Source organism: Doryrhamphus excisus, linkage group LG7 (genome assembly GCF_037039965.1).
Source record: "Doryrhamphus excisus strain RoL-2023G ecotype Guam linkage group LG7, RoL_Dexc_Guam_v1.1, whole genome shotgun sequence".
NCBI classification, from domain to species: domain Eukaryota; kingdom Metazoa; phylum Chordata; class Actinopteri; order Syngnathiformes; family Syngnathidae; genus Doryrhamphus; species Doryrhamphus excisus.
Window position 1 is genome coordinate 23,645,307 of NC_136363.1, and position 18,739 is coordinate 23,664,045.

Genomic DNA, 18,739 nt, shown 5'->3' on the forward strand with positions numbered 1-18,739 from the left:
TGCTAGGGATGCTAGGGATGCTAGGGGTGCTAGGGGTGCTAGGGGTGCTAGGGATGCTAGGGGTGCTAGGGATGCTAGGGGTGGTAGGGATGCTAGGGATGCTAGGGGTGCTAGGGATGCTAGGGATGCTAGGGGTGCTGGGGATGCTAGGGATGCTAGGGATGCTAGGGATGCTAGGGGTGCTAGGGATGCTAGGGGTGCTAGGGATGCTAGGGGTGCTAGGGATGCTAGGGGTGCTAGGGGTGCTAGGGGTGCTCGTGGTGCTAGGGATGCTAGGAGTACTAGGAGTGCTAGGGGTGCTAGGGGTGCTAGGGATGCTAGGGATGCTAGGGGTGCACGGGGTGCTCGGGGTGCTAGGGATGCTAGGAGTGCTAGGGGTGCTAGGGATGCTAAGGGTGCTAGGGGTGCTGGGGATGGTAGGGGTGCTAGGGATGCTAGGGATGCTAGGGGTGCTAGGGATGCTAGGGATGCTAGGGGTGCTAGGGGTGCTTGGGGTGCTAGGGATGCTAGGGGTGCTAGGGATGCTAGGGATGCTAGGGGTGCTAGGGGTGCTAGGGGTGCTAGGGATGCTAGGGGTGCTAGGGGTGCTAGGGGTGCTTGTGGTGCTAGGGATGCTAGGAGTGCTAGGGATGCTAGGGATGCTAGGGGTGCTAGGGATGCTAGGGGTGCTAGGGGTGCTAGGGGTGCTAGGGATGCTAGGGGTGCTAGGGGTGCTAGGGGTGCTAGGGATGCTAGGGATGCTAGGGGTGCTAGGGGTGCTAGGGATGCTAGGGGTGCTAGGGATGCTAGGGGTGCTAGGGGTGCTAGGGATGCTAGGGATGCTAGGGATGCTAGGGGTGCTAGGGGTGCTAGGGGTGCTTGTGGTGCTAAGGATGCTAGGAGTACTAGGAGTGCTAGGGGTGCTAGGGATGCTAGGGATGCTAGGGATGCTAGGGGTGCTAGGGATGCTAGGGGTGCTAGGGGTGCTTGGGGTGCTAGGGGTGCTAGGGGTGCTAGGGATGGTAGGGACGCTAAGTATGCTAGGGGTGCTAGGGATGCTAGGGATGCTAGGGGTGCTAGGGATGCTAGGGATGCTAGGGATGGTAGGGGTGCTAGGGATGCTAGGGATGCTAGGGGTGCTCGGGGTGCTAGGGATGCTAGGGATGCTAGGAGTGCTAGGGGTGCTAGGGATGCTAAGGGTGCTAGGGGTGCTAGGGGTGCTAGGGATGGTAGGGGTGCTAGGGATGCTAGGGATGCTAGGAGTGCTAGGGATGCTAGGGGTGCTAGGGGTGCTAGGGATGCTAGGGATGCTAGGGATGCTAAGGGTGCTAGGGATGCTAGGGGTGCTAGGGATGCTAGGGGTGCTAGGGGTGCTCGGGGTGCTAGGGATGCTAGGAGTGCTAGGGGTGCTAGGGATGCTAGGGATGCTAGGGGTGCTTGGGGTGCTAGGGATGCTAGGGATGCTAGGAGTGCTAGGGGTGCTAGGGATGCTAAGGGTGCTAGGAGTGGTAGGGGTGCTAGGGATGGTAGGTGTGCTAGGGATGCTAGGGATGCTAGGGGTGCTAGGGATGCTAGGGATGCTAGGGGTGCTAGGGGTGCTTGGGGTGCTAGGGATGCTAGGGATGCTAGGGGTGCTCGGGGTGCTAGGGATGCTAGGGGTGCTAGGGGTGCTAGGGATGCTAGGGGTGCTAGGGATGCTAGGGGTGCTAGGGGTGCTAGGGGTGCTTGGGGTGCTAGGGATGCTAGGGATGCTAGGGGTTCTAGGGGTGCTAGGGATGCTAGGGGTGCTAGGGGTGCTAGGGATGCTAGGGATGCTAGGGGTGCTAGGGGTGCTAGGGGTGCTAGGGGTGCTATGGATGCTAGGGATGCTAGGGATGCTAGGGGTGCTAGGGGTGCTCGTGGTGCTAGGGATGCTAGGAGTACTAGGAGTGCTAGGGATGCTAGGGATGCTAGGGATGCTAGGGGTGCTAGGGATGCTAGGGGTGCTAGGGGTGCTTGGGGTGCTAGGGATGCTAGGGATGCTAGGGGTGCTAGGGGTGCTAGGGATGCTAAGTATGCTAGGGGTGCTAGGGATGCTAGGGATGCTAGGGGTGCTAGGGATGCTAGGGATGCTAGGGGTGCTAGGGGTGCTAGGGATGGTAGGGGTGCTAGGGATGCTAGGGATGCTAGGGGTGCTAGGGATGCTAGGGGTGCTCGGGGTGCTAGGGATGCTAGGGATGCTAGGAGTGCTAGGGGTGCTAGGGATGCTAAGGGTGGTAGGGGTGCTAGGGGTGCTAGGGATGGTAGGGGTGCTAGGGATGCTAGGGATGCTAGGAGGGCTAGGGATGCTAGGGGTGCTAGGGGTGCTAGGGATGCTAGGGATGCTAAGGATGCTAGGGATGCTAGGGGTGCTAGGGATGCTAGGGGTGCTAGGGATGCTAGGGGTGCTAGGGGTGCTCGGGGTGCTAGGGATGCTAGGAGTGCTAAGGGTGCTAGGGATGCTAGGGATGCTAGGGGTGCTCGGGGTGCTAGGGATGCTAGGGATGCTAGGAGTGCTAGGGGTGCTAGGGATGCTAAGGGTGCTAGGGGTGCTAGGGGTGCTAGGGATGGTAGGGGTGCTAGGGATGCTAAGGATGCTAGGGGTGCTAGGGATGCTAGGAATGCTAGGGGTGCTAGGGGTGCTTGGGGTGCTAGGGATGCTAGGGATGCTAGGGATGCTAGGGGTGCTCGGGGTGCTAGGGATGCTAGGGATGCTAGGGGTGCTAGGGGTGCTAGGGGTGCTAGGGATGCTAGGGGTGCTAAGGATGATAGGGATGCTAGGGGTGCTAGGGGTGCTCGGGGTGCTAGGGATGCTAGGAGTGCTAGGGGTGCTAGGGATGCTAGGGGTGCTAGGGGTGCTAGGGGTGCTAGGGATGCTAGGGGTGCTAGGGATGCTAGGGATGCTAGGGGTGCTAGGGGTGCTAGGGATGCTAGGGATGCTAGGGATGCTAGGGGTGCTAGGGATGCTAGGGGTGCTAGGGATGCTAGGGGTGCTCGGGGTGCTAGGGATGCTAGGAGTGCTAGGGGTGCTAGGGATGCTAGGGATGCTAGGGGTGCTTGGGGTGCTAGGGATGCTAGGGATGCTAGGAGTGCTAGGGGTGCTAGGGATGCTAAGGGTGCTAGGGGTGCTAGGGGTGCTAGGGATGGTAGGGGTGCTAGGGATGCTAGGGATGCTAGGGGTGCTAGGGATGCTAGGGATGCTAGGGGTGCTAGGGGTGCTTGGGGTGCTAGGGATGCTAGGGATGCTAGGGGTGCTCAGGGTGCTCGGGATGCTAGGGATGCTAGGGGTGCTAGGGGTGCTCGGAGTGCTAGGGATGCTAGGAGTGCTAGGGGTGCTAGGGATGCTAGGGATGCTAGGGGTGCTTGGGGTGCTAGGGATGCTAGGGATGCTTGGAGTGCTAGGGGTGCTAGGGATGCTAAGGGTGCTAGGGGTGCTAGGGGTGCTAGGGATGGTAGGGGTGCTAGGGATGCTAGGGATGCTAGGGGTGCTAGGGATGCTAGGGATGCTAGGGGTGCTAGGGATGCTAGGGATGCTAGGGGTGCTAGGGGTGCTCGTGGTGCTAGGGATGCTAGGAGTACTATGAGTGCTAGGGGTGCTAGGGATGCTAGGGATGCTAGGGATGCTAGGGGTGCTAGGGATGCTAGGGGTGCTTGTTGTGCTAGGGATTCTAGGGATGCTAGGGATGCTAGGGGTGCTAGGGGTGCTAGGGATGGTAGGGGTGCTAGGGATGCTAAGTATGCTAGGGGTGCTAGGGATGCTAGGGATGCTAGGGGTGCTAGGGATGCTAGGGATGCTAGGGGTGCTAGGGGTGCTAGGGGTGTTAGGGATGGTAGGGGTGCTAGGGATGCTAGGGGTGCTAGGGATGCTAGGGGTGCTAGGGATGGTAGGAGTGCTAGGGATGCTAGGGATGCTAGGAGTGCTAGGGATGCTAGGGGTGCTTGGGATGCTAGGAGTGCTAGGAGTGCTAGGGATGCTAGGGATGCTAGGGGTGCTAGGGATGCTAGGGGTGCTAGGGATGCTAGGGGTGCTAGGGATGCTAGGGGTGCTAGGGGTGCTAGGGTTGCTTGGGGTGCTAGGGATGCTAGGGATGCTAGGGGTGCTAGGGCTGCTAGGGATGCTAGGGGTGCTAGGGATGCTAGGGATGCTAGGGATGCTAGGGGTGCTAGGGATGCTAGGGGTGCTAGGGGTGCTTGTTGTGCTAGGGATGCTAGGGATGCTAGGGATGCTAGGGGTGCTAGGGGTGCTAGGGTTGCTAGGGATGGTAGGGGTGCTAGGGATGCTAAGTATGCTAGGGGTGCTAGGGATGCTAGGGGTGCTAGGGATGCTAGGGATGCTAGGGGTGCTAGGGGTGCTAGGGATGGTAGGGGTGCTAGGGATGCTAGGGATGCTAGGGGTGCTAGGGATGCTAGGGGTGCTCGGGGTGCTAGGGATGCTAGGGATGCTAGGAGTGCTAGGGGTGCTAGGGATGCTAAGGGTGGTAGGGGTGCTAGGGGTGCTAGGGATGGTAGGGGTGCTAGGGATGCTAGGGATGCTAGGAGTGCTAGGGATGCTAGGGGTGCTAGGGGTGCTAGGGATGCTAGGGATGCTAGGGATGCTAGGGGTGCTAGGGATGCTAGGGGTGCTAGGGATGCTAGGGGTGCTCGGGATGCTAGGAGTGCTAGGGGTGCTAGGGATGCTAGGGATGCTAGGGGTGCTAGGGGTGCTCAGGGTGCTAGGGATGCTAGGGATGCTAGGAGTGCTAGGGGTGCTAGGGATGCTAAGGGTGCTAGGGGTGCTAGGGGTGCTAGGGATGGTAGGGGTGCTAGGGATGCTAGGGATGCTAGGAGTGCTAGGGATGCTAGGGGTGCTAGGGGTGCTAGGGATACTAGGGATGCTAGGGATGCTAGGGATGCTAGGGGTGCTAGGGGTGCTCGGGGTGCTAGGAGTGCTAGGGGTGCTAGGGATGCTAAGGGTGCTAGGGGTGTTAGGGGTGCTAGGGATGGTAGGGGTGCTAGGGATGCTAGGGATGCTAGGGATGCTAGGGATGCTAGGGGTGCTAGGGGTGCTAGGGATGCTAGGGATGCTAGGGATGCTAGGGATGCTAGGGTTGCTAGGGATGCTAGGGATGCTAGGGGTGCTAGGGGTGCTCGGGGTGCTAGGGATGCTAGGAGTGCTAGGGGTGCTAGGGATGCTAGGGATGCTAGGGGTGCTTGGGGTGCTAGGGATGCTAAGGGTGGTAGGGGTGCTAGGGGTGCTAGGGATGGTAGGAGTGCTAGGGATGCTAGGGATGCTAGGAGTGCTAGGGATGCTAGGGGTGCTCGGGATGCTAGGAGTGCTAGGAGTGCTAGGGATGCTAGGGATGCTAGGGGTGCTAGGGATGCTAGGGGTGCTAGGGATGCTAGGGGTGCTAGGGATGCTAGGGGTGCTAGGGATGCTAGGGGTGCTAGGGGTGCTAGGGTTGCTTGGGGTGCTAGGGATGCTAGGGGTGCTAGGGCTGCTAGGGATGCTAGGGGTGCTAGGGATGCTAGGGATGCTAGGGATGCTAGGGGTGCTAGGGATGCTAGGGGTGCTAGGGGTGCTTGTTGTGCTAGGGATGCTAGGGATGCTAGGGATACTAGGGGTGCTAGGGGTGCTAGGGGTGCTAGGGATGGTAGGGGTGCTAGGGATGCTAAGTATGCTAGGGGTGCTAGGGATGCTAGGGATGCTAGGGGTGCTAGGGATGCTAGGGATGCTAGGGGTGCTAGGGGTGCTAGGGATGGTAGGGGTGCTAGGGATGCTAGGGATGCTAGGGGTGCTAGGGATGCTAGGGGTGCTCGGGGTGCTAGGGATGCTAGGGATGCTAGGAGTGCTAGGGGTGCTAGGGATGCTAAGGGTGGTAGGGGTGCTAGGGGTGCTAGGGATGGTAGGGGTGCTAGGGATGCTAGGGATGCTAAGAGTGCTAGGGATGCTAGGGGTGCTAGGGGTGCTAGGGATGCTAGGGATGCTAGGGATGCTAGGGGTGCTAGGGATGCTAGGGGTGCTAGGGATGCTAGGGGTGCTCGGGATGCTAGGAGTGCTAGGGGTGCTAGGGATGCTAGGGATGCTAGGGGTGCTAGGGGTGCTCAGGGTGCTAGGGATGCTAGGAGTGCTAGGGGTGCTAGGGATGCTAAGGGTGCTAGGGGTGCTAGGGGTGCTAGGGATGGTAGGGGTGCTAGGGATGCTAGGGATGCTAGGAGTGCTAGGGATGCTAGATGTGCTAGGGGTGCTAGGGATACTAGGGATGCTAGGGATGCTAGGGATGCTAGGGGTGCTAGGGGTGCTCGGGGTGCTAGGGATGCTAGGAGTGCTAGGGGTGCTAGGGATGCTAGGGATGCTAGGGGTGCTTGGGGTGCTAGGGATGCTAGGGATGCTAGGAGTGCTAGGGGTGCTAGGGATGCTAAGGGTGCTAGGGGTGCTAGGGGTGCTAGGGATGGTAGGGGTGCTAGGGATGCTAGGGATGCTAGGGATGCTAGGGATGCTAGGGGTGCTAGGGGTGCTAGGGATGCTAGGGATGCTAGGGATGCTAGGGATGCTAGGGGTGCTAGGGATGCTAGGGATGCTAGGGGTGCTAGGGGTGCTCGGGGTGCTAGGGATGCTAGGAGTGCTAGGGGTGCTAGGGATGCTAGGGATGCTAGGGGTGCTTGGGGTGCTAGGGATGCTAGGGATGCTAGGAGTGCTAGGGGTGCTAGGGATGCTAGGAGTGCTAGGGGTGCTAGGGATGCTAAGGGTGCTAGGGGTGCTAGGGATGCTAAGGGTGCTAGGGGTGCTAGGGGTGCTAGGGATGGTAGGGGTGCTAGGGATGCTAGGGATGCTAGGGATGCTAGGGGTGCTAGGGGTGCTAGGGATGCTAGGGATGCTAGGGATGCTAGGGGTGCTAGGGATGCTAGGGATGCTAGGGGTGCTAGGGGTGCTCGGGGTGCTAGGGATGCTAGGAGTGCTAGGGGTGCTAGGGATGCTAGGGATGCTAGGGGTGCTTGGGGTGCTAGGGATGCTAGGGATGCTAGGAGTGCTAGGGGTGCTAGGGATGCTAGGAGTGCTAGGGGTGCTAGGGATGCTAAGGGTGCTAGGGGTGCTAGGGGTGCTAGGGATGGTAGGGGTGCTAGGGATGGTAGGGATGCTAAGGGTGCTAGGGATGCTAGGGATGCTAGGGGTGCTAGGGGTGCTTGGGGTGCTAGGGATGCTAGGGATGCTAGGGGTGCTCAGGGTGCTCGGGGTGCTAGGGATGCTAGGGATGCTAGGGGTGCTAGGGGTGCTCGGGGTGCTAGGGATGCTAGGAGTGCTAGGGGTGCTAGGGATGCTAGGGATGGTAGGGGTGCTTGGGGTGCTAGGGATGCTAGGGATGCTAGGAGTGCTAGGGGTGCTAGGGATGCTAAGGGTGCTAGGGGTGCTAGGGGTGCTAGGGATGGTAGGGGTGCTAGGGATGCTAGGGATGCTAAGGGTGCTAGGGATGCTAGGGATGCTAGGGGTGCTAGGGGTGCTTGGGGTGCTAGGGATGCTAGGGATGCTAGGGGTGCTCAGGGTGCTCGGGGTGCTAGGGATGCTAGGGGTGCTAGGGATGCTAGGGGTGCTAGGGATGCTAGGGGTGCTAGGGGTGCTAGGGGTGCTAGGGATGCTAGGGGTGCTAGGGGTGCTAGGGATGCTAGGGGTGCTAGGGGTGCTCGGGGTGCTAGGGATGCTAGGAATGCTAGGGGTGCTAGGGGTGCTAGGGATGCTAGGGATGCTAGGGGTGCTGGGGATGCTAGGGATGCTAGGGGTGCTAGGGATGCTAAGTATGCTAGGAGTGCTAGGGATGCAAGGGGTGCTCGGGGTGCTAGGGATGCTAGGGATGCTAGGAGTGCTAGGGGTGCTAGGGATGCTAAGGGTGGTAGGGGTGCTAGGGGTGCTAGGGATGGTAGGGGTGCTAGGGATGCTAGGAGTGCTAGGGATGCTAGGGGTGCTCAGGGTGCTCGGGATGCTAGGGATGCTAGGGGTGCTAGGGGTGCTAGGGATGCTAGGGGTGCTAGGGATGCTAGGGGTGCTAGGGGTGCTCGGGGTGCTAGGGATGCTAGGGATGCTAGGGGTGCTAGGGGTGCTAGGGATGCTAGGGGTGCTGGGGATGCTAGGGATGCTAGGGGTGCTAGGGATGCTAAGTATGCTAGGAGTGCTAGGGATGCTAGGGGTGCTCGGGGTGCTAGGGATGCTAGGGATGCTAGGAGTGCTAGGGGTGCTAGGGATGCTAAGGGTGGTAGGGGTGCTAGGGGTGCTAGGGATGGTAGGGGTGCTAGGGATGCTAGGAGTGCTAGGGATGCTAGGGGTGCTAGGGGTGCTAGGGGTGCTAGGGATGCTAGGGATGCTAGGGGTGCTAGGGATGCTAGGGGTGCTAGGGGTGCTAGGGGTGCTAGGGATGCTAGGGATGCTAGGGGTGCTAGGGGTGCTAGGGGTGCTCGTGGTGCTAGGGATGCTAGGAGTACTAGGAGTGCTAGGGGTGCTAGGGATGCTAGGGATGCTAGGGGTGCTAGGGGTGCTAGGGGTGCTAGGGGTGCTTGGGGTGCTAGGGATGCTAGGGATGCTAGGGGTGCTAGGGGTGCTAGGGGTGCTAGGGATGGTAGGGGTGCTAGGGATGCTAAGTATGCTAGGGGTGCTAGGGATGCTAGGGATGCTAGGGGTGCTAGGGATGCTAGGGATGGTAGGGGTGCTAGGGATGCTAGGGATGCTAGGGGTGCTAGGGATGCTAGGGGTGCTCGGGGTGCTAGGGATGCTAGGGATGCTAGGAGTGCTAGGGGTGCTAGGGATGCTAAGGGTGCTAGGGGTGCTAGGGGTGCTAGGGGTGCTAGGGATGCTAGGGATGCTAGGAGTGCTAGGGATGCTAGGGGTGCTAGGGATGCTAGGGATGCTAGGGATGCTAGGGGTGCTAGGGATGCTAGGGGTGCTAGGGATGCTAGGGGTGCTAGGGGTGCTCAGGGTGCTAGGGATGCTAGGAGTGCTAGGGGTGCTAGGGATGCTAGGGATGCTAGGGGTGCTTGGGGTGCTAGGGATGCTAGGGATGCTAGGAGTGCTAGGGGTGCTAGGGATGCTAGGGATGCTAGGAGTGCTAGGGGTGCTAGGGATGCTAAGGGTGCTAGGGGTGCTAGGGGTGCTAGGGATGCTAGGGATGCTAGGGATGCTAGGGGTGCTAGGGATGCTAAGTATGCTAGGAGTGCTAGGGATGCTAGGGGTGCTCGGGATGCTAGGGATGCTAGGAGTGCTAGGGGTGCTAGGGATGCTAAGGGTGGTAGGGGTGCTAGGGGTGCTAGGGATGGTAGGGGTGCTAGGGATGCTAGGAGTGCTAGGGATGCTAGGGGTGCTAGGGGTGCTAGGGATGCTAGGGATGCTAGGGGTGCTAGGGATGCTAGGGGTGCTAGGGATGCTAGGAGTGCTAGGGGTGCTAGGGATGCTAAGAGTGCTAGGGGTGCTAGGGGTGCTAGGGGTGCTAGGGATGCTAGGGGTGCTAGGGATGCTAGGGATGCTAGGGGTGCTAGGGATGCTAGGGGTGCTCGGGGTGCTAGGGATGCTAGGGATGCTAGGAGTGCTAGGGGTGCTAGGGATGCTAAGGGTGGTAGGGGTGCTAGGGGTGCTAGGGATGGTAGGGGTGCTAGGGATGCTAGGGATGCTAGGAGTGCTAGGGATGCTAGGGGTGCTCGGGATGCTAGGAGTGCTAGGGGTGCTAGGGATGCTAGGGGTGCTAGGGATGCTAGGGGTGCTAGGGGTGCTAGGGATGCTAGGGGTGCTAGGGGTGCTAGGGGTGCTAGGGGTGCTTGGGGTGCTAGGGATGCTAGGGATGCTAGAGGTGCTAGGGGTGCTAGGGATGCTAGGGATGCTAGGGGTGCTAGGGGTGCTAGGGATGCTAGGGATGCTAGGGGTGCTAGGGATGCTAGGGGTGCTAGGGGTGCTAGGGGTGCTAGGGATGCTAGGGATGCTAGGGGTGCTAGGGGTGCTCGTGGTGCTAGGGATGCTAGGAGTACTAGGAGTGCTAGGGGTGCTAGGGATGCTAGGGATGCTAGGGGTGCTAGGGATGCTAGGGGTGCTAGGGGTGCTTGTTGTGCTAGGGATGCTAGGGATGCTAGGGATGCTAGGGGTCCTAGGGGTGCTAGGGGTGCTAGGGATGGTAGGGGTGCTAGGGATGCTAAGTATGCTAGGGATGCTAGGGGTGCTAGGGATGCTAGGGGTGCTAGGGGTGCTTGTTGTGCTAGGGATGCTAGGGATGCTAGGGATGCTAGGGGTGCTAGGGGTGCTAGGAATGCTAGGGATGCTAGGGGTGCTAGGGATGCTAGGGATGCTAGGGATGGTAGGGGTGCTAGGGATGCTAGGGATGCTAGGGGTGCTAGGGGTGCTCGGGGTGCTAGGGATGCTAGGGATGTTAGGAGTGCTAGGGGTGCTAGGGATGCTAAGGGTGCTAGGGGTGCTAGGGATGGTAGGGGTGCTAGGGGTGCTAGGGATGCTAAGGGTGGTAGGGGTGCTAGGGGTGCTAGGGATGGTAGGGGTGCTAGGGATGCTAGGAGTGCTAGGGATGCTAGGGGTGCTCAGGGTGCTCGGGATGCTAGGGATGCTAGGGGTGCTAGGGGTGCTAGGGATGCTAGGGGTGCTAGGGATGCTAGGGGTGCTAGGGGTGCTCGGGGTGCTAGGGATGCTAGGGATGCTAGGGGTGCTAGGGGTGCTAGGGATGCTAGGGATGCTAGGGGTGCTGGGGATGCTAGGGATGCTAGGGGTGCTAGGGATGCTAAGTATGCTAGGAGTGCTAGGGATGCTAGGGGTGCTCGGGGTGCTAGGGATGCTAGGGATGCTAGGAGTGCTAGGGGTGCTAGGGATGCTAAGGGTGGTAGGGGTGCTAGGGGTGCTAGGGATGGTAGGGGTGCTAGGGATGCTAAGTATGCTAGGGATGCTAGGGGTGCTAGGGATGCTAGGGGTGCTAGGGGTGCTTGTTGTGCTAGGGATGCTAGGGATGCTAGGGATGCTAGGGGTGCTAGGGGTGCTAGGGATGCTAGGGATGCTAGGGGTGCTAGGGGTGCTAGGGGTGCTCGTGGTGCTAGGGATGCTAGGAGTACTAGGAGTGCTAGGGGTGCTAGGGATGCTAGGGATGCTAGGGGTGCTAGGGATGCTAGGGGTGCTAGGGGTGCTAGGGGTGCTTGGGGTGCTAGGGATGCTAGGGATGCTAGGGGTGCTAGGGGTGCTAGGGGTGCTAGGGATGGTAGGGGTGCTAGGGATGCTAAGTATGCTAGGGGTGCTAGGGATGCTAGGGATGCTAGGGGTGCTAGGGATGCTAGGGATGGTAGGGGTGCTAGGGATGCTAGGGATGCTAGGGGTGCTAGGGATGCTAGGGGTGCTCGGGGTGCTAGGGATGCTAGGGATGCTAGGAGTGCTAGGGGTGCTAGGGATGCTAAGGGTGCTAGGGGTGCTAGGGGTGCTAGGGGTGCTAGGGATGCTAGGGATGCTAGGAGTGCTAGGGATGCTAGGGGTGCTAGGGATGCTAGGGATGCTAGGGATGCTAGGGGTGCTAGGGATGCTAGGGGTGCTAGGGATGCTAGGGGTGCTCGGGGTGCTAGGGATGCTAGGAGTGCTAGGGGTGCTAGGAATGCTAGGGATGCTAGGGGTGCTTGGGGTGCTAGGGATGCTAGGGATGCTAGGAGTGCTAGGGGTGCTAGGGATGCTAGGGATGCTAGGAGTGCTAGGGGTGCTAGGGATGCTAAGGGTGCTAGGGGTGCTAGGGGTGCTAGGGATGCTAGGGATGCTAGGGATGCTAGGGATGCTAGGGGTGCTAGGGATGCTAAGTATGCTAGGAGTGCTAGGGATGCTAGGGGTGCTCGGGATGCTAGGGATGCTAGGAGTGCTAGGGGTGCTAGGGATGCTAAGGGTGGTAGGGGTGCTAGGGGTGCTAGGGATGGTAGGGGTGCTAGGGATGCTAGGAGTGCTAGGGATGCTAGGGGTGCTAGGGGTGCTAGGGATGCTAGGGATGCTAGGGGTGCTAGGGATGCTAGGGGTGCTAGGGATGCTAGGAGTGCTAGGGGTGCTAGGGATGCTAAGAGTGCTAGGGGTGCTAGGGGTGCTAGGGGTGCTAGGGATGCTAGGGATGCTAGGGGTGCTAGGGATGCTAAGGGTGCTAGGGGTGCTAGGGATGCTAGGGATGCTAGGGGTGCTGGGGATGCTAGGGATGCTAGGGGTGCTAGGGATGCTAAGTATGCTAGGAGTGCTAGGGGTGCTAGGGGTGCTAGAGGTGCTAGGGGTGCTAGGGATGCTAGGAATGCTAGGGGTGCTAGGGGTGCTCGTGGTGCTAGGGATGCTAGGAGTACTAGGAGTGCTAAGGGTGCTAGGGATGCTAGGGATGCTAGGGATGCTAGGGGTGCTAGGGATGATAGGGGGGCTAGGGGTGCTTGTTGTGCTAGGGATGCTAGGGATGCTAGGGATGCTAGGGGTGCTGGGGGTGCTAGGGGTGCTAGGGATGGTAGGGGTGCTAGGGATGCTAAGTATGCTAGGGGTGCTAGGGATGCTAGGGATGCTAGGGATGCTAGGGATGCTAGGGGTGCTAGGGGTGCTAGGGATGGTAGGGGTGCTAGGGATGCTAGGGATGCTAGGGGTGCTAGGGATGCTAGGGGTGCTCGGGGTGCTAGGGATGCTAGGGATGCTAGGAGTGCTAGGGGTGCTAGGGATGCTAAGGGTGGTAGGGGTGCTAGGGGTGCTAGGGATGGTAGGGGTGCTAGGGATGCTAGGGATGCTAGGAGTGCTAGGGATGCTAGGGGTGCTCGGGATGCTAGGAGTGCTAGGGGTGCTAGGGATGCTAGGGGTGCTAGGGATGCTAGGGGTGCTAGGGGTGCTAGGGATGCTAGGGGTGCTAGGGGTGCTAGGGGTGCTTGGGGTGCTAGGGATGCTAGGGATGCTAGAGGTGCTAGGGGTGCTAGGGATGCTAGGGATGCTAGGGGTGCTAGGGGTGCTAGGGATGCTAGGGATGCTAGGGGTGCTAGGGGTGCTAGGGGTGCTAGGGGTGCTAGGGATGCTAGGGATGCTAGGGGTGCTAGGGGTGCTCGTGGTGCTAGGGATGCTAGGAGTACTAGGAGTGCTAGGGGTGCTAGGGATGCTAGGGATGCTAGGGGTGCTAGGGATGCTAGGGGTGCTAGGGGTGCTAGGGGTGCTTGGAGTGCTAGGGATGCTAGGGATGCTAGGGATGCTAGGGGTGCTAGGGGTGCTAGGGATGGTAGGGGTGCTAGGGATGCTAGGGGTGCTAGGGGTGCTTGGGGTGCTAGGGATGCTAGGGATGCTAGGGGTGCTAGGGATGCTAGGGGTGCTAGGGGTGCTAGGGGTGCACGGGGTGCTCGGGGTGCTAGGGATGCTAGGAGTGCTAGGGGTGCTAGGGATGCTAAGGGTGCTAGGGGTGCTGGGGATGGTAGGGGTGCTAGGGATGCTAGGGATGCTAGGGGTGCTAGGGATGCTAGGGATGCTAGGGGTGCTTGGGGTGCTAGGGATGCTAGGGATGCTAGGGGTGCTAGGGATGCTAGGGATGATAGGGGTGCTAGGGGTGCTAGGGATGCTAGGGGGTGCTAGGGTGCTCGGGGTGCTAGGGATGCTAGGGATGCTAGGGGTGCTAGGGATGCTAGGGGTGCTAGGGATGCTAGGGGTGCTAGGGGTGCTAGGGATGCTAGGGATGCTAGGGGTGCTAGGGGTGCTAGGGATGCTAGGGATGCTAGGGGTGCTAGGGATGCTAGGGATGCTAGGGGTGCTCGGGGTGCTAGGGATGCTAGGGATGCTAGGAGTGCTAGGGGTGCTAGGGATGCTAAGGGTGGTAGGGGTGCTAGGGGTGCTAGGGATGGTAGGGGTGCTAGGGATGCTAGGAGTGCTAGGGATGCTAGGGGTGCTAGGGGTGCTAGGGATGCTAGGGATGCTAGGGATGCTAGGGGTGCTAGGGATGCTAGGGGTGCTAGGGGTGCTCGGGGTGCTAGGAGTGCTAGGGGTGCTAGGGATGCTAGGGATGCTAGGGGTGCTAGGGATGCTAGGGATGCTAGGGGTGCTAGGGATGCTAGGGATGCTAGGGGTGCTAGGGCTGCTTGGGGTGCTAGGGATGCTAGGGATGCTAGGGGTGCTCAGGGTGCTCGGGGTGCTAGGGATGCTAGGGATGCTAGGGGTGCTAGGGGTGCTAGGGATGCTAGGGGTGCTAGGGATGCTAGGGGTGCTAGGGGTGCTAGGGATGCTAGGGGTCCTAGGGGTGCTAGGGATGCTAGGGATGCTAGGGGTGCTAGGGGTGCTAGGGATGCTAGGGGTGCTAGGGGTGCTAGGGGTGCTAGGGATGCTAGGGGTGCTCGGGGTGCTCGGGATGCTAGGGATGCTAGGGGTGCTAGGGGTGCTAGGGGTGCTCGTGGTGCTAGGGATGCTAGGAGTACTAGGAGTGCTAGGGGTGCTAGGGATGCTAGGGATGCTAGGGATGCTAGGGATGCTAGGGGTGCTAGGGATGCTAGGGATGCTAGGGGTGCTAGGGGTGCTTGGGGTGCTAGGGATGCTAGGGATGCTAGGGATGCTAGGGGATCTAGGGGTGCTAGGGGTGCTAGGGGTGCTAGGGATGGTAGGGGTGCTAGGGATGCTAGGGATGCTAGGGGTGCTCAGGGTGCTCGGGGTGCTAGGGATGCTAGGGATGCTAGGGGTGCTAGGGGTGCTAGGGATGCTAGGGGTGCTAGGGATGCTAGGGGTGCTAGGGGTGCTAGGGGTGCTAGGGATGCTAGGGGTGCTAGGGATGCTAGGGATGCTAGGGGTGCTAGGGGTGCTAGGGATGCTAGGGGTGCTAGGGGTGCTAGGGGTGCTAGGGATGCTAGGGGTGCTCGGGGTGCTCGGGATGCTAGGGATGCTAGGGGTGCTAGGGGTGCTAGGGGTGCTCGTGGTGCTAGGGATGCTAGGAGTACTAGGAGTGCTAGGGGTGCTAGGGATGCTAGGGATGCTAGGGATGCTAGGGATGCTAGGGATGCTAGGGGTGCTAGGGATGCTAGGGATGCTAGGGGTGCTAGGGGTGCTTGGGGTGCTAGGGATGCTAGGGATGCTAGGGATGCTAGGGGATCTAGGGGTGCTAGGGGTGCTAGGGGTGCTAGGGATGGTAGGGGTGCTAGGGATGCTAGGGATGCTAGGGGTGCTAGGGATGCTAGGGATGCTAGGGGTGCTCGGGGTGCTAGGGATGCTAGGGATGCTAGGGATGCTAGGGGTGCTAGGGGTGATAGGGGTGCTAGGGGTGCTAGGGGTGCTAGGGATGCTAGGGGTGCTCGGGGTGCTAGGGATGCTAGGGATGCTAGGAGTGCTAGGGGTGCTAGGGATGCTAAGGGTGCTAGGGGTGCTAGGGATGGTAGGGGTGCTAGGGATGCTAGGGATGCTAGGGGTGCTAGGGATGCTAGGGGTGCTAGGGGTGCTAGGGATGCTAGGGATGCTAGGGGTGCTAGGGATGCTAGGGATGCTAGGGGTGCTAGGGGTGCTCGGGGTGCTAGGGATGCTAGGAGTGCTAGGGGTGCTAGGGATGCTAGGGATGCTGTGACTAGCAAGGAGACGTTTTATACACGTCACTTATAGGAATGGAACATTGTTACCATATTTTTTAGGGGTTTTTTGTGAGGTCTTTAGCATAATAATTTCTTTCCTCTCATTTTTCCAACTGATGGAAATCCCTAATGGCAATGGGGAACTTTAATCCCTGCAGATGGAACGTTTTTTCAACAAAAGAACGTCTACTGATATCTACTGAAATGGACTTACCGTACACAACGTTGAAAAGACGCAGGTTCTTAAACATCCTTTTACCGTGACGGCCAAACATGTTGTACTCCAATGCCAGCTCATTTGACAGAATGTACTTCATCATTCGTCTTGTTGCATCATCAACACTTGTGCCCCCTATATCTGCCACCATGGCAACCTATGGATGAGAGCCAAAAGGAGACACAAAGGATTACATTAACTGCTAAGACAATAAGCGTCAAAGATTTAATATTGAGCCAGAAAGTCAACTAACCGTTGGAAATGAACTGTAGCCTTTATGTAATTTAGTATCATGTAATACATATTTTTATTTTGTGGGCAAATTTGAGGAAAGGTTTTAAAGAAAACTTACAACACCAGACGTGAGACTGCGGTCCCCAAGTTTCTCCTCAAGAGCCTCAACATCTGCTTGACTTTGGAGCGGGAAGACGACACCATCAGGAACCTCCATCACAGATGCATCTTGTTTCTTCAAGAGGACATTCAGCATCTTCCCATGGACCTTCTGAGTCTCCTTAATTTCCTCGAGAAGTGTCAGAATTTTTGTGAACATGGCTTCACAATTGTGGCAATTGTTTGCAACCCTCTGGAGAGTGGAACCGGTCCCTCGCTGGGCAGTGGGGCTGGTGACTTCCTGAACAGTGGGGCTGGCAACTCGCTGGGCAGTGGGGCTGGCAACTCGCTGGGCAGTGGGGCTGGCAACTCCCTGGGCAGTGGAGCTGGTGATCCATCTGGTCGTTTTCTTTGTTGCTAGCCCAAGGAGTTTTTCTGGGGGAGTGGGTGGAAGTTCCTCCTCTGAATCACTTGATACTCGTTGCTTGCTCTGTTTTACCCTGGAGAGGTATATGGAGGAATATGAATTTGTAAACCATAACTGCTACCCCAATTATGGAAATGACCTTTTAACGTCTATTACACCACCAACACCTACTTTCTCTTTATCACGACATCTTCGGTGTCAGTCAGGTCTGATGTATACTCAGCTTGATGTAGCTTTACCCTGGCCTCTGCATAAGTGGCTGTAAAATATAATGACAAAATAAAACCAGTGAAGCAGACATCAAAATATAACTAGCGTTTCATAGACATTTAGAATACGTATAATGAATCACAAAATTCACAATTTGGATCACATCACAGTTTTGAGTCACGATTCAAATATTTTTTTTCCGATCAGGACATGAGAAGAAAAGGATAGATTAGAGTTGACTGTCTGTAGTTTTTACAATGGTAAATATAATGTGAAAAAAACGACATTACGTCATCTTGGAAAGCAAGTTCTAACAATGAAAGAATAGAGAACAGGCTGGATAGGTGTAAGATATGCTAACACAATGGTTATTCAACTACACCAAAAATAAACATGAACAGAAAAAGTGTCCAGTGTTTATGTAACATAAACAGTTTTAAATAAACAGTCGATGTGGAGTATAAAGTCGCAGGAATAGCCAATCTATGAAAAAATGTGTTAAAGAGAAAGTTAATGAGAAATCAAAGTTACCTGCATTTCCCATCACTCGCACATTACAGACAATCCAGTTTTGAGCTGGTGGTGTGCACTCTTTCACGGCCTTGGTCACATTTTGGAATGTGGCTGGTGGCCACCAGCATAATTTTCTTTCAGTGTCCACGAACCACTCTGACGGAACGATGTCCACCTTCTTGTAGCCATCAGTGTCAACTTCATCCACAAACTCGACCACACTGAATGAGGGCATTCTGCAAAATTCATTGTGTTATATGCAGTGTAGCTGAGGCAAAGCCACAAACATTTTGCACAAAGGCAATAATATCAGTGGTTTTGTGAAGTCTGTCACTGGAGCACTGGCAAGCTGACCAGACAGTTTTGATAGTAAATATACTCCAAGACATGTCGAATCAATGGGGTAGCTGAAAAAACATGCCCCTGTCTCAAAAAGTTCATACACTACATGTGTTTCTGCTGCAGAATGTACAATGTTCCTCACAATTGCAACTCTGCCCCCCAGTTCAAAACAATTAGAACCATGGGAGTTTGAGATTATTGTGCCTTTGAGTTTATATAGTTTATATTGAACACTCTGATGCATGGAAAAATCCTTTGGCAGTGGTCCGCAGGCATGGGGCTGTTTCAGTTCAACACCTTCAGGCATGTCTTTTGACATGTGAGAAAGTAATTGCCTTTCATAGACACGTCTGACAATTTGTTGCACAGGACCCTGTGGTCTTCTCACCATTTTTTTCAACTGTCAAATTCAAATCAAATTCAACTTTTAGCCTTTCAGGTGGCTTAACTTAACATCACTAAGTGGGGAAAGTACTCACTACTCAGTGGCTGAAATATTTTGTTTTTAATTCACAAGGAAACCTGGCTTTAAAATTAAGAAAAGCGGGGAAGAGGGGAAAATTTTTTCAGAGAGGGATCTCTACATTACTTGGGGGTGCACAACGGTTAATATTGTTTCAGGAGTAACAACACTATTTAGCTAATTTAATTAAATATTGTGTCCATCATCAGCCTACCATCATGCACTTCACCTGGCCTATTACAATTTTGTAACTTGCGAATGCAGGAATATCAGAACTGAAAATGACAAATGAGCACAAACTGACAACATGTACATTGTGCAAATATGGCAAACTAATAAATTTAAATTACTTACGTGGCAAAGAACACTTTCTGGCGGTGTGATCTGGACAATTCTAAATGGGACAGGAAGACAATGGTTGAGAGAAGTTAACAAGGGGCACTTTCTATAATTATTGTTTTTGCACAGGTAAATGCTTTGTGGTTAACATTCACCCACCAACCATAAAATACAATTTCAGGTCAAATTCACAATTTTAGCACAAACTATATACTAGCTTTAACTGTATAGCCAGCCTAGATGTTGAACAATAGGTGACTTTTTTTCTCTCCAAGTTATTATGTCAGATGCACTCACACATATTAACTGACGAGATGATAATTAAACTCATTGAATCCCTAAATGCTACATATTAAGCTGTTAAGTAACACTCTCATAAACAAGA

General features: G+C 56.9%; 1 protein-coding gene across 1 annotated transcript; it reads right to left on the bottom strand.

The window, feature by feature from the left end:
* Positions 1-15,636: 15,636 nt before the first annotated feature.
* On the bottom strand, positions 15,637-18,399 carry LOC144899466 (uncharacterized). The gene is made up of 6 exons (XM_078791733.1): positions 18,370-18,399; positions 17,229-17,446; positions 16,659-16,746; positions 16,080-16,560; positions 15,725-15,884; positions 15,637-15,662 (listed from the first exon to the last, which is right to left on the bottom strand). The coding sequence occupies exons 2-6, from the start codon at positions 17,443-17,445 to the stop codon at positions 15,637-15,639; spliced, it is 972 nt and encodes a 323-aa protein (XP_078647859.1). The 5' UTR covers position 17,446; positions 18,370-18,399.
* Positions 18,400-18,739: the final 340 nt, after the last annotated feature.